The sequence below is a fragment of the Epinephelus moara genome, chromosome 14, assembly GCF_006386435.1.
Source record: "Epinephelus moara isolate mb chromosome 14, YSFRI_EMoa_1.0, whole genome shotgun sequence".
Lineage (NCBI taxonomy): Eukaryota > Metazoa > Chordata > Actinopteri > Perciformes > Serranidae > Epinephelus > Epinephelus moara.
Window position 1 is genome coordinate 37,142,781 of NC_065519.1, and position 14,793 is coordinate 37,157,573.

The following is a 14,793-nucleotide window of genomic DNA, read 5'->3' on the forward strand; positions in this document are numbered from 1 at the left end:
GGGGGCGCTATGAGTAAGGTGGGATATTAACATATCGGGCGATCGGGGCGGAGCCATCATCATGTCCAGCAAGTTTGAAGCTACTGAGATCAAGTATGTGGGTGGGAGAGGCATTCGAAATTCGATGGCAAGAAAACGAAAAGTCGCCAAAATTTGTCACGTCCTAGTGGCCACGCCCCTTGACACAGAGAAAAGCTTTTAATAACTTTTGACCAGCATGTTCTCAGGATGATCTTTAGCAACTTTGAAGTCGATAGGACGAAATCCCTAGGACAAATTCATTCAAATTGAAGTTGTGGAAATCGGCGCAACGAACACGTGTGTACCAAATTTCGTTTGCCTACGACAAACTATTTCGTGTCGACCATGTGCATGGGCCAAAAATATCATATTTCGGATCCGGCCGGAAGAATGTGGAAAGTTAGAAGCATTTTGAAATTTGGGAAAGGGGCGAAATTGGGACACGAAATGTCAGAATAATAATAATAATAATAAACAGCGCGATCCTACGGACGGTGAAGAGTAAAAATTGCATCAGTGATAGCAGATCATACACTAGATTCTGACATTCTTCCCCCATTTTCTAATGTCTTCTGTATGAAATCATCCTGCCAACTCTCTATTACACTGAGAAGAAAAGTAGAATCAGTGGCGCATATACCTCCCCATCCCCCCAATCCCATTCCCTTTGCCTTTTACATGGCCTATTATCGCACCACTCACAATATAATATGTCCTCATTGAAGCATTCAAATGCAAATTACAGCACTGTCGCCTTCTATGTGCCCTGCTGACAGCTGTGAATCCCACTAACCAACCTACTATAATTGCTACTAATTGTTATTCCCAAAGAAGGACTCAGCAGACCCCTTTTATTTGGGCTCGGCGGGCTCGAGTATTATGTTGGGGGTTTATATCTTTAACCTGATAACTATTTTTTTTGTTTGTTTTTTCAATTAAATAAAGATTAAATTTAGAGACGTGTGAAGTAACCAAGGGACGAAACCGTTCTGCATTTGCTAATTATATTTAAGGGCAATGCTCACCGCCTATACAGGAAGGAGAGTCACATTTATATTGAGCAATTTACAGGAAGACCCAAGTGGCATCTACCATGACTACAGGATAAAGACAGTGAGGAAGCACTACAATATCCAGCACTATTGAAGGCTGTTAGATGCTGGCTTCAAGAAATCCTGGCTCTAATTTATTCCCGTTCAGAAAGCAACTTCTCTCCAGAAATGCTGGGCCAATACATTTTTCTTATGGTTCACTGCTTCACCACTGGTGGTCATTTCTCTATTAATAATATTACAAGGCTTAGAGCGGGCTTTGATGCCTGCCACATGGATGTTATTTGACAATCGGGATTAATGGTTCGCTCACCGGCTGCTCTGTCCAGCTTCAGGAGTCACACTGGACTTTCTGAACTTCTAAATGCTGTTTGTTTGCTGCCTCAGTGTTGTGTGGTCACATCACTTCCGTTGGGCATGACACAGAGACAAAGAACAGAGACAGAGTTTATCTGCGTTAGAATGTTAACTAGCTGTCTGTCTCTTTTTAGGACTGCAACCTTCTGTTCTCATCGAATATCGAAATTCGAAAGTGATTATTACGTATTACAATGTCTGAACTGGTGCTGCCACAATAACAAGTTACTCCTTTTGGTAACAGCACCAATACGAAGTTTTACAAACTACCGTTATCTGTGAAATTTGATTCCGATAGTGGCCAATGGCTGCACAGCCTCCATCAGTCATGCAGGGAAATATATCCCTGACTGGATTTAAATGGGAGAGGGTTGTGTGAAAACAAGCAAAAAATAGCTTTATCAGTGGACACAGCTCCAGAGAAAGCAGGTCCCTTCTGCTGTGTGACTATGTTTAAGTGTACTCCTCTTCATTTTAACATGGATTTACATTAATTTTTGGTCTGGACCACGACAGTGGGACCAGCGCTGTTACATGAAAAGTCTGTGACCTAAAGCTGCCTGTTTCAAATTGAAGTTCTAGTTTCAAATTAAAAGCTCTGTAGTGTTACATGCATGGTCCCGCTATATACTAAATTTTGACCCAGACTTGTTCACATTATTGATGCCTGGTGCCAGATATCATCACTACTAGTCACCATCCCCATCTTTGATATGTTCAGCGATTCTAGTGTTGTACTTATTAGGGACCTCGGTTGAAGGACAAAGTCCCCATTGTTTTTGGTGCGTTTATTAGGGACCGAGCCCGAAGGCGAGGACCCTATTGTTTTTGCTGTGTTTATTCTTTATTAGGGCCCGAGCGACGACGAAGTCGTCCACGTAGGGCCCTATTGTAATCGCGCTGTTTATTATTATTAGGGCCCGAGGACCTAGCGGTGCGAGGACCCTATTGAAATGCAGGGATTTTTTATTATTATTAGGGCCCGAGCAGGAGACCTGCGAGGTCCCTATTGTTTTTCTCCCGATTATTTATATATATACGTATATTTTTTTGTTCTTCCGCCCATATGATTGCATTTTTCACTGCCTGAACATACCCCAAAACTCTTGGAACTTGGAATATAAGTCACACCTGGTGAAAAATTTTGTAATCTATTGTTGTCCTGAATTTCCACCACTAGGTGGCGCTATTATTAAGGAAAGTGCGTTTTGGCTCATAACTCCCATATACTTTGTCGCACATTCAAAAACCTTATATCCACGCGTTCAGTGAATTGTGCTGAATCTTGTGGTATAGGCCACGCCCATTTCCGCCTACCGTTTTTTTTTTTTTTCGCAAATTCGCAAAATGTCGCAAACCTACTTTTTCGAACTCCTGATTGGCATGAAACTTTGCACACAGCATCTGTGGACCCTCCCAACAAAATGTTATTAAAAGAATTTAGGACTTACCGATCCGCCACTAGGTGGTGATCTGGTGGCCGTCTAATTTAATATTTGGCACTGTGCCAACACCATAACACTCATGCAAATAAAATTGATAGGGGTGGTATAGACTGGCCCCTGTAACTCACACACCAAAAATGACCAGCAGGTGGCACTATTTTCAATGCAAAAGCATTTTTGGCTAATAACTTCCACATAATATGTCGCACATTGTTAAACCTTCTATTTACGTGTTCTCTGAATTCCGCTGAAATGTGTGGTGTAAGCCACGCCCACTTTTGCGGTAACTTTCCATTCGCTAAATTGCGACAAATGAAAAACATACTTTTTCAAACTCCTCCTAGGCGATTTGACCGATTTGCACCAAACTTTGCATGTAGCATCTTTCAACCCTCCTGACAAAAAGTTATTAAAAGAATTTTGATCGTCCAAAAAACGGCCAAAATATAAAACAACAAATTCCTGCACAATGTTTTCAAAAGTCCAGTGTGTCTTCAACAGTCTTTCATATCTTGACCAAATACAGTCACTTTTGCTAATTGTGTTGCATGGCCCGATGAGGGTTTGTGCAAAATTCGGTGCAAATTGGCCAATAGGTGGTGCTCTGGTGGTAGTCTAATTAGTGTGAATGGAAGTAAATTGGAAAATCTTCAAATCCTCTTCAAAACTCATTGACTTTCAACCTCTTCTTGTCCCTCATACTTTGAGCTAGAGACACCATGTCAACTTTCAAAGAGTCAGAAGACCTTGAACTATTGGGCATGTATTCAGCTTCTACTTTTTGGAAAAATACATACTTGGGTTGGGTGTCTACCTGTATACTGGAAATGTAAAAAGATAACGTTTATTTTTTAATTTATTACAGCTGTCAAGATCTAGGTGCACGCCCCCTGACGGCAGCATGCCCCGACGCGCGTGGACTGTGAGGGCCCGTTCAGCACTGCTTGCAGCTTTAATTAGGGCCCGAGCACCTAGCGGTTCGAGGACCCTATTGAAATGCAAGGATTTTTTATTATTAGGGCCCGAGCACCTAGCGGTACGAGGACCCTATTGAAATGCAAGGATTTTTTATTATTATTATTCTTCTTCCTCCAAATGAATTGCCTTTTTGGGAGGCTTAACATACCCGAAAACTTGTGAAACTTTGCACACATCTCAGAACTGTTGAAATATTTGATATTTTAAGGGTCTCGTGTGCGGGTTCCAAAAAATGGCTCAGTAGCGCCCCCTACAAAAGTTTGAGAAAACAGCCCCTGAAGCTAGTTTAACCTACATGTATGAAACTCAGCAGGCTTATGTAACGCCCAGAGACGTACAAAAAAGCCTCTTGGAGGCATGCTCTAAACCCAACAGGAAGTCGGCCATTTTGAATTTACTGTGCAATTTTGATGCATTTTTGGCCATTTGCAGGGGTTCTAAATGAACGAACTAGTCCTAGAGATTTCATCCGATTGACTTCAAACCTTGGTCTGTCCCATCCCAAGACCTTGAAGATGAAAAGTTATCAAAAGCTTGAGTTTTCGTCAATGCGTGTGACCGTGGGATGGTGTCAAAGTTAGGGGTCTCGCCACTAAACAGAAAGTAGTTTATAACTCCAGCATACATGGTCCAATCTTGCCCAAACTTCACAGGATTGATGACAGTCCCGTCCTGAACACATCTACATGTCAATAATTAGAGATAAATATAGCGCCCCCTACTGGCAACAGGAAATGTCATGTTTTAGACTTTAATGTACATCTCTTACAGAATTGACCAGATCCATCTCAAACGTGGTCAAAAAAAAAAAAAGTCGGCCATTTTGATTTGAATTTTTGACATGTTTGAACAAACTCCTCCTAAGGATTTCGTCCGATTAACTTCAAAGTTGCTACAGAACATCCTGAGAACATGCTTATCAAAAGATATTAAAAGCTTTACACTATGTGAAGGGGCGTGGCCGCTAGGGCGTGACAAACTTTGCCGACTTTTCGTTTTCTCGCCATCGAATTTAGAACGGACCTCACGCCCACATACTTGATCTCTGCAGCTTCAAACTTGCTGGTCATGATGATGGCTCCGCCCTGAACGCCCCGATATGTTAATATCCCACCTTACTCATAGCGCCCCCCGGTGGTAACAGGAAGTGACCAGTTTTTACTTTAACATGTACTAATGACACAAACCTGACCGCATCAACTTCATTCCACTTCTAATGCATGCAGAACAAGTTGGTGAAGCTACCTTATGAACGCTGTGAAGCTCCATCTAATGGTGTCCATGTGGCGGCGTGGCGACTATCGATCCCTCGCCACTAAATACGTTTGGCTTTTTGATGGCTTCAGCGATCTCATGTCCTCATGAAAATTGCTACACAGGTCAAGAATAGCGAGCTCTTGCATCCCATAGGGGCCCCGCCCATGGGGGGGACAAAATGCGTCTATAGCACCCCCTTGAAATTTTCAAAAACCCCTCCCCATAGGTTTTTTTTTTGGAGCAGTAAGATGAAAATTGGTACATATGTGTATGTTGCCCAGACGCACAAAAAAGTCTCCGCCACCAATGGTCTACTCCAAACAGGAAGTCGGCCATTTTGATTTAAACTTTTCATTTTGGTGGCGATTGATTGATTTCGACACCTTGTATTTTGACAAACTCCTCCTACAGATTTTGTCCAATCAACTTCAGAGTTAATACAGATCACCCTGAGACCATGCTAATCAAAAGTTATTAAAAGCTTTTCTGTATGTCATGGGGCGTGGCTACTATGGCGCCTCCCTCGCCACCAAATACATTTGGCTTTTTGATGGCTTCAGCAACCTCATCTCCTCATGAAAATGGATACACAGGTCAAGAATGGCGAGCTCTTGCATTTGATATGGGCGTCACCCATGGGGGGAACAAAATGCCTCTATAGCGCCCCCTTGTATTTTTCAAAAACCCCTCCCCATAGGGTTTTTTTGGAACATGAAAATTGATACATATGTATATGTTGTCCAGACGCACATAAAAGTCTCTGGCACCAATGGTTTAGTCCAAACAGGAAGTCGGCCATTTTGATTTTGACTTGTCATTTGGCGTGATTTCCACATGTTGTATTTTAACAAACTAGTCCTAGGGATTTCATCCAATCGACTTCAAATTTTTTACAGATCATCCAGAGACCATGCTGATTAAAAGTTGTACTCTGCATGTCTGTAGGTCAAAGGGCGTGGCTGCTATGGTGCTGCCATTTTTTATCCATCGCCATACATATTCAAGCAGCTGTCTCTCCCACATAATTCATCCAAACTGCTTCAAAATTTCTGTACATGATAAGAGCCCCGCCCTCAACCCCTCCATATGCTCGTAGGCAATCTTGCTCATGGCGCCCCCTTGTGGAAACAAGAAATGCCATCTTTTACACTGACAAACACCAACCTCAAGCTCCTGACCTGATCAACTTCATTTTGTGGCCACATGACGATGAAGTTGATGAATCTCCACAGTGACACATGTGTCCTGTCATGTTGCATCCTTCGCCACGGAACATCAACTTGGTATAAATCCTTCATGCATAGTCTGATTTGCTTGAAGTTTCACATGTGTGATGAGGGTCCACCCCTGAACGCATCTGGCCACATCTGGTTATGCTCGTAGCACCACCTGGTGGATGAACGAAACATTGCGTTTTTTCGCTCCTGCCAGGTTTTTTCTCCCTTCTCGCTTCGCGCCACAGCCCCTGTGTGCCTCAGGCCCCCACGGTTGCATGGGGGAGCGAGGGCCCGATCATTGCTGCTTGCAGCTTTAATTATTAGGGACCGAGCCCGAAGGCTGCGTTTATTATTATTATTATTATGTTTTATCAGGGACCGAGCCCGAAGGCAGAGGACTGCTCACAGAGCATATTATTATTTATTATTCTTTATTAGGGGCCGAGCCCAAAGGCAGAGGACTGCTATGCTTTATTCTTTCTTCCGCCGCCCCTTTGAACTGGAATTTGACCCCCTAAACATGCTCAAAAACTCACCAAAAATAGCACGCATGTCACACCTGGCGAAAAATAAAAAAATTAACCCCTAAAGTGCCAAAATGGGCTCTCTAGCGCCACCTAGGCGTACTAAAATGGCAGCTGCGGCCCGTAGGAACGTCCTATAAACATGAAACCAAAACTGCCGTGTTCATCTCATCAAGACCTAAAAATCACACGTTGACACCCCTGACCTAAATCCAACAGGAAGTGAGCTATTTGCCCTTTCAAAGTAAGATTTGCCCTCAAACGTGCTCTTAAAAAAAACATCTCCTCCTACACCGTTTATCGTATCGGCTTCAAACAGGCACACGTGACCGCTCAACTGCTGCTAAACAGATCTTCTGTATAACTTTATCTCTCTCACCATTACCTTATTTTGATGAATGGCCAACGGTTTGGGTATGGGAAGAACTTGTTCGAGGAGTTAAATCTCCACTAAAACAGGTCTCTCTGTGTTCTGTCTGTCTCTCTCTGCTCTTCTGCTAGGTGCACTACCTTAATTACCATGGCAACCGCTGTCACACACAAACTCACAGAAACATGATGTGTGTGCGTGTCTAAATCTTACATGCAGACATGACAGGGGCACAATCTCCATTTTAACCCTTTAGGTGCCAGAGTTTATTGAGGAAAATATTCCATTTTCATTTCAACATTTCAAAAGACTGTGGCTTGAAAGTGGTGAGAGATAAAGGCATACTGTAAATGACAAAACTATTCATCATGACCCAAAGTTTGTCATGGGAGTAAATTAACTCATCTAATTTGCATACTGTGGCGTCATTATGCGGCAGCCATATTGGATTTCATAAATCTCAGTAAAACAGCATTTTGAACATATTTACACAGTAGATTTCTTTTGTTTTGTTTTTGTTGTCTCATCCTCAAAATAAAGGAAGAGGAATCTGATGGGAAAAAATTCACTCATCTAATTTGCATATTGTGACATCACTTATACATACCAACAGCTACAGAAAGCATTCAAACATGAAAACTTTCAGCTCTGTAAGGATTTTCTGATGTTTGTGGCAATATGTTTCATATTTCTAAATAATTCACAATGACGACATAAGCTGGGGGCCGAAACGGGCGCGATTGCGAGGTCCCGTCCAACGCTGCTTGCAGCTTTAATTTTTCTTTCTCCTTTCTCCCGCCGTCTGTTTGAACCAGAATTTGACCCCCTAAACCTGCTCAAAAACTCACCAAAATTGGCGCGCATGTCAGGACTGGCGAAAAATTTGATAAATGAAAAAATTAACCCCTGAAGTGCCAATATGGGCTCTCTAGCGCCACCTAGACACACTAAAATGGCTGCTCCGACCCGTAGGAATGTCGTAGAAAGATCAAAACTGGCTTGTTCGTCTCATCGAGACCTACAACTCATGTACTGACACCCCTGACCTAAATCCAACAGGAAGTGAGCTATTTGCCCTTTCAAAGTAAGATGTCGTTTTTCAAAAATGCTCTTCTTCAAAAAATATCTCCTCTTACACCGTTTATCGTATTGGCTTCAAACTCGCACACATGACAGCTCAACCCCTGCTGAACAAATATTCTGAATAACTTTGTCATTACTCGAACTATTTGGATTTTATAAGCGCTCAAAAGTGACATGACACAAAACCTCATGACGATCTTTGAAGAAACAATGAGGGCCAACACATCTTTAACTTGCGACCAAGATCGCATTTTTGACTCCACAAACATTAAAACTATATGTCTGCATTCGGGACAAGTGTATCTCTCTGCTGGTATGATCAGACAACATCAGACAACTGACGATTAGACCCACGGTTTGGGAATTAAAGGGAGGAGTTAGAGACATCTTAAAGCCATCTCAATCTGCCTGGTCTCACAGCTTGTCTCTCCCTCAACTGCATGAAACTCATTAACTGCCATGACAACGCCTTCACTCTTTACAGTTGTTTTGCCTGATTGATAAAACAACCCTCCACCCCTCAAAACATGCACATGATGTTAGACTGAATAAAGTTTAACATAATGACAATCTTAATCTGATTGTCAGGCATTATTAACATTGTTTATGTCACAGTCTCTGTCTCCCATTCCCCTCCTGTCACTCTGCTGCAGTGATTTTCCACTCTCCCTCCCTCTGCTCTCACTCTCCTGATCACCCACACCTGCAGCTCATCCCCAGCAATCAAGCCAGCATAAAAGCCTCAGTCCCACACTCACCAGTTGCTAGATTGTTCTTCAGCATTATGCGAGACTTTCCAGCATTCTTCACCTGCCTGATCAACCGTTGCCGACTCTGCCGGTCCCCGACCTGCTCTCCTCGCCTGCCTTCTGGTAAACTCACCTGCCTTCTGTCTCTGACCACGTGTTCTGCCTCCGCGGACTGCTCACCTGGCTTTGACCCCCTCGACCCCCCTTCGACTGCTCCTCTGCTCTCTCTTCATCTGCACCTCTGCACGATCGGCTGGTTCTTCAGGCTACGGACTCCTCGCTCCGTCATCAGCGGCTGAAGTAAGCTCCTTTCCTTCACGTCACGCTGTGAGAGAACTGAACTGTTCGGGTCCGGGGGCTCAGGTGCTTCCCCTCGGTTCTGCAGCCTCAGAGACTGTGTGAGGGCACTCCGCCCGAAGAACGAACTGTGCACTGCATTGACTCATTCTGCTCCGCTCCCTGTTTGCTGTGGTGACAATAAAAGTCATTACCAACTGTTCCCGTTTTCTGTTGTACTGTTTTTGGGTCCAAACCATACCCGTTACAGTTGAATTAAAATTGTATATTTTAAAAGTTTCCTGTGCTTCCCCCCTCCTGTAAGCTAGAATTATGACAGAATTAGAGAATTCTTTTCAGACTCTGAGCTCCCCACACTGATCATCCATCAACACACAAACTCATCACACTATATAGCAATATAAAGCACAAAAGCAAACAGTAGGTTGTCCTGCCCCAATGGAATTTGAAGAGTCAATGAAGTTGGCCTTGTGCATCCACCCAAAAGAGATCTACTCACTCACAATCAGTGAAAACATCAGTAAGGGTGTACAGGGCCTCTGACTTGTATGCAATCTAACCAGTAAAGACATAGCTTGTCTTCCTGTCTTTCTCCCTTGGCAGGACGTTGAGATACGAACCAATGCAGCCCTATACCTGCCCCAGATCAGCGAGCTGTTGAATCGTGTGCCCCGACAGATGCTATTGCTGCTTAAAACCAATGACCTGCTAAGGGGCATTGAGACCACCCTACAGACCAGAGCCTCCTCCTCGTCTTTCATCAACATGTCCCGCTGCTGCATACGTGCCATGGCCAGGTCAGAAAGATTGGACGCATACTTTTGTACTCATGCATTTTTATGTAGTTGTTATTATTCCCCTGTGCCGGTGACAGCTGTGGTTGGAGGCATTATGTTTTCCGGTTGTCTGTCTGTCCATCTCTCCATCTGTCTGTTAGTCTGTACATCTGTCTGTCTCATTCTAGTGAACATGATATCTTCAGAATACCCTGGGGAAATTTCTCCAAATTTTGCACAAACATCCACTTTGACTCAACAATAAAGTGATTGGATTTCGGTGGTCATAGGTCAACGGTCAAGGTCACTGTGACCTCGTCTTTCTCAATCTTGTGAAATAGACATCTCAACACCAGGAGGGAATTTTTTCAACTTTGACACAAACGCTCACTTGGACTACACAATGAACTGAATAGATTCTAGTGGTCAAAGGTCGAGGTCACTGGGACCTTGCATCCGTCTCATTCCCATGAAAGCAATATCTCAAGAACACAGTGGGGGTATTTTGTCAAATTTAGCACAAATGCTCACTTGAACACATCAATTAACTGAATAGATGTCATTGGTCAAAGGTACCGTGACCTTGCATCTTTCTAATTCTCATGAACCTGATATCTCAAGGAGACCTTGAGGGAATTTGTTCAAATTTGGCACAAATGTTCACTTGGACTCAAAAATGAACTGATGAGATGTTGGTGGTCAACGGACAAGGTCAGTGTGACCTGGCATCCATCTCATTCTGGTGAAAGCGATAGCTTAAGAACACCTTGAGGTCATTTCTTAAGATTTTTTACAAAGGTTTACTTGGACTCAATGATGAACTGAGCAGATTTTGGTAGTCAAAGCCATGGTCACTGTGAATTTGTGTCTGTCTCATTCCTCTGACCGCAATATATCAAAAAGGTATGTATTTCACACAAATGTCTTACAGGCTATAATGATTAAGTAATTACATTTTATATCCAAAAGGTCAAAGGTCATCTTTACATAATGTTTTGCAAAGACACTTTTCTTACCATTATTTAACATCGGAACTCAGAAAGAGGAAGGGAGACATTTGGTCAGATACTGAATTGGTGACTCTAATCCTTGGGTGTCCACCTTGAAACTGTACTGATTGTATAGATCTTCTGTGCTTGATATGTGTGAAGCATCTATGTTTTCACAGATATCGATGGAAACTGGAAGTGCAGCTTGACTGGCTCATGGAGGCTTACAACTGCAAGACAGTAATTCTAGTTAGGGGTCCAAACCCACGGGGCCTGGTGAACGCGTATGCAAGCAGACACGTTTCCCAGGACCAGCGGTGCTGGGAACCCTATTGTTTTTGAGACTCAGAAGATGGACCTGATCTAAAGTTATCAAAAGAATTCTGCCCGGTCAAAAAATGTGCAAATTATTAATGAACAAATTTTTGTAGCTAGCTATAAAAATGCAATCTGTTCCGTATCTTTGTCAAATTAAAAGCTATCAAAACCAAAGCAGAGATCTCAGGTTAGTATGTGACTGTGAGGGTGTGATCCAAAGTTGGTGGACATTGTCTACTAGGGGGCGCTATAAACATGGGAAGTTTATATCACGGCTACACTTATTTTTATGAAATTTGGTGGGTATGATGTAGGGCCATTCCTGATGCCATATATTGAAGGTGGTCATGACTGGTTGAAGTGGGCATGGCTTATTACAAGATAAAAAACAAACTTTTATATCAGCTGAACTATTGTACTAAGTGCTGTGAAATTTATAGAGTACATGTAGAGTAGGACACAGACCTATCACATGAAAAATTGCGAGAAACTCCACTAGGTGGCGCTATAACAGATGCAAACGCGTTTTTTTCTACCGCTCCCCTCGCTGGAAGCCTCGGACCTCCTGCTGCCAGCCTCCGCCTTGATTAAATGCTGAAAATTAAATAAAAGAGGGAGACAGGTTTTTCCTATTTTATCTTATTTTGTTATATTCCTCCCTCTCCTCTCGCTGGAAGCCTCGGACCTCCCGCCACCAGTGTTGGGCAAGCTACTTGGAAAGTGTAGTGAGCTAAGCTACTAGTTACTCTAATATTAAATGAAGCTTCACTACATCAAAGCTATCACCCTCAGAAATGTAGCAAGCTAAGCTACAGCAAAATGAAAGTAACTAGTGCAACTACATCCAAGCTTTTTACTAAATTGAACCAACTTCGTGCCAAGTCAGTGTTATCTTACTGATCAATAAAACTGTCAGTCAAACAGATAGGCAGGTAAAAAAGTTAAGTTCAATTGTTTATTGAACAGTGAGCTGCACTAACTCCCAACACGACTCAAACCACAACAGCAAGAATGAAGACCTGCTTCAAACAGTCACAACATGGTCAAAAACGTACATGCGTGTATGTATGTGTATGTACACTGCAAAAACTCAAAATCTTACCAAGAATATTTATTTCTAGTCAAAACAAATCTCATTACAATTGAAATAAGACTCATCACCTAAAAAGTAACTTGTTTTTAGACAATTTTCACTTGTTTCAGGAAAATTTTCACTTGAAATAAGTAGAAAAAAAATCTGTCCATGGAGCAAGTTTTTTTTTCTTATTGCAAGCAAAAAAAAAAAAAAAAAAAACTTGCTCCATGGGCAGATTTTCATACTTATTTCAAGTGAAAATTTGCTTGAAACAAGTATTTTTAAGTATAAAGAGATTTGTTTTGACTAGAAATGAGGCTAGTAAACACATTTTAGTAAACACATTTTATAGTGAGCAGCATACACATGTCCCCTACAAATCCCAACCCTGTTTACAAAGTTTGAATGAACGAGACGGATGCAAAGGAAACGCAGTCTGCGCATTGATCCTTTTGCCTCTGTCTGCAGGAACGAATATAAATCCCATTCATGATGGGGTCAAATGGATTATGTGCAGTATTAACCACAAAACAAGCAAATACTTCATCTGGCATATAACACTCATTATGCTTCAGCTGAATCCTCTAAGCAAATGACCATGTTGAATTGAAATTAGTTTATCACGTTAAATGTCCGAAATTGTATGAAATTGCTCCAATGCGTTAAACCAATCTTTGTGCGTAATCACACAGCCTGATATGCCCTGGCAAACATGGTGGGACTGCTGTACAGACCGTTGGTCTTTCTCACCCTAACCCTGGTTATTTTCTGAAAGCACAGAGCAAAGAAATGTCTTTTTTTTCTCCCCCGGTCTGCTGTCAGCAGAGAGCGGCGGCTGCAGCGGGGATTTCAGCACCATGGACGGCGCGCGTAAAAAGACTTGACAAGCGTCTCCTTTTAAATGTGTTTCCTGCTAGTGAAATTATACATAATAAATGAAGACAGTGACATATTTTCAATAAAAAACAATGAGTTGCACGTTCATTTCAAGCTTTTGTAGTACAACGAGTTTCAGAATTGTGCGAGTGCGGCCGGAGAGCAGGCGGCAGTGTTTGATGCAGGAAACTCGATATGGACTTGAAAATCAATTTCGGAGTGGGGGTCGTTTGGAACGTGCGGAAGTGACTCTGTGTGGTAGCAGTGACAGTTTTATTTCAGTCCATAACAGAAATCCCCGCCTCGTTTGAGCTTCAGAAATGATTTTGGAAATGTAGCTTGTGTGGACGCTATTGCGCTAAGTGATCAATAAAAGAGCTTAACTACTGAGAAGTTACTTCATTCAGAAAACAGCGACGCTACCACCAAGCTACTGAGAAATGTAGTTAAACTACAAACGTCCGCTACTGTATTGACGCTACTGCCCAACACTGCCCACCACCCACTCCCGTCTCAAACACGGAGGTCTCCCTCTCCGCTGAGCACCCACGGCGCCCGGCCGCCCTGTTAATTAGCCTGGAACCGTAACAACTATGTGACACAAACTCAGTGCTTTAGTCATTATCGCGGAGGACCCTATTGAAATCGCACTGTTTATTATTAGGGCCCGAGCGACGACAAAGTCGTCCGCGGAGGACCCTATTGAAATCGCGCTGTTTATTATGATTATTATTGTTGCGACATTTCGTGCCCCAATTTCGCCCCTTTCCCAAGTTTGAAAATGCTTCTAACTGTCCATATTCGTCCGGCCACATCCGAAATTCGATATTTTTGGGCGGTTGCACATGGTCGGTGCGAAATGCCAAAATAGCACCCCCTACAAATTTTCAAAATACCCTCCCCATTGGGGTTAGTTTGTCGTAGACAAACGAAATTTGGTACACACATGTACGCACAAAAGTCTCAACAGGAAGTCGGCCATTTTGTTTTGAATTTTTTCGTTAGGCCGATTTCCACAACTCACATTTGAACGAACTTGTCCTAGGGATTTCGTCCTATCGACATCAAAGTTGGTACAGATCATCCTGATAACATGGTGATCAAAAGATATTAAAAGCTTTTCTCTATGTCAAGGGACGTGGCCGCTAGGGCGTGACAAATTTTGTCGACTTTTCGTTTTCTTGCCATCAAATTTCGAACGGCTCTCCCGCCCACATACTTGATCTCAGCAGCTTCAAACTTGCTGGACATGATGATGGCTCCGCCCCGAACGCCCCGATATGTTAATATCCTACCTTACTCATAGCGCCCCCCGGTGGTAACAGGAAGTGACAAGTTTTTACTTTAACATGTACTAACAGCACAAACTTGACCGCATCAACTTCATTCCACTTCTAATGCATGCAGAA

The 14,793-nt window shown here is 42.7% G+C and overlaps 1 protein-coding gene across 2 annotated transcripts in view; it reads left to right on the forward strand.

Moving 5' to 3' along the window:
* adck1 (aarF domain containing kinase 1) overlaps positions 1-14,793 on the forward strand; it is a 321,537-nt gene that overhangs the window by 272,599 nt on the left and 34,145 nt on the right. For both annotated transcript variants that reach the window (XM_050061967.1, XM_050061966.1), the window contains exon 11: positions 9,954-10,147. In XM_050061967.1, coding sequence (XP_049917924.1) covers positions 9,954-10,147 — 194 coding nt within the window. The remainder of the gene's footprint in view (positions 1-9,953; positions 10,148-14,793) is intronic.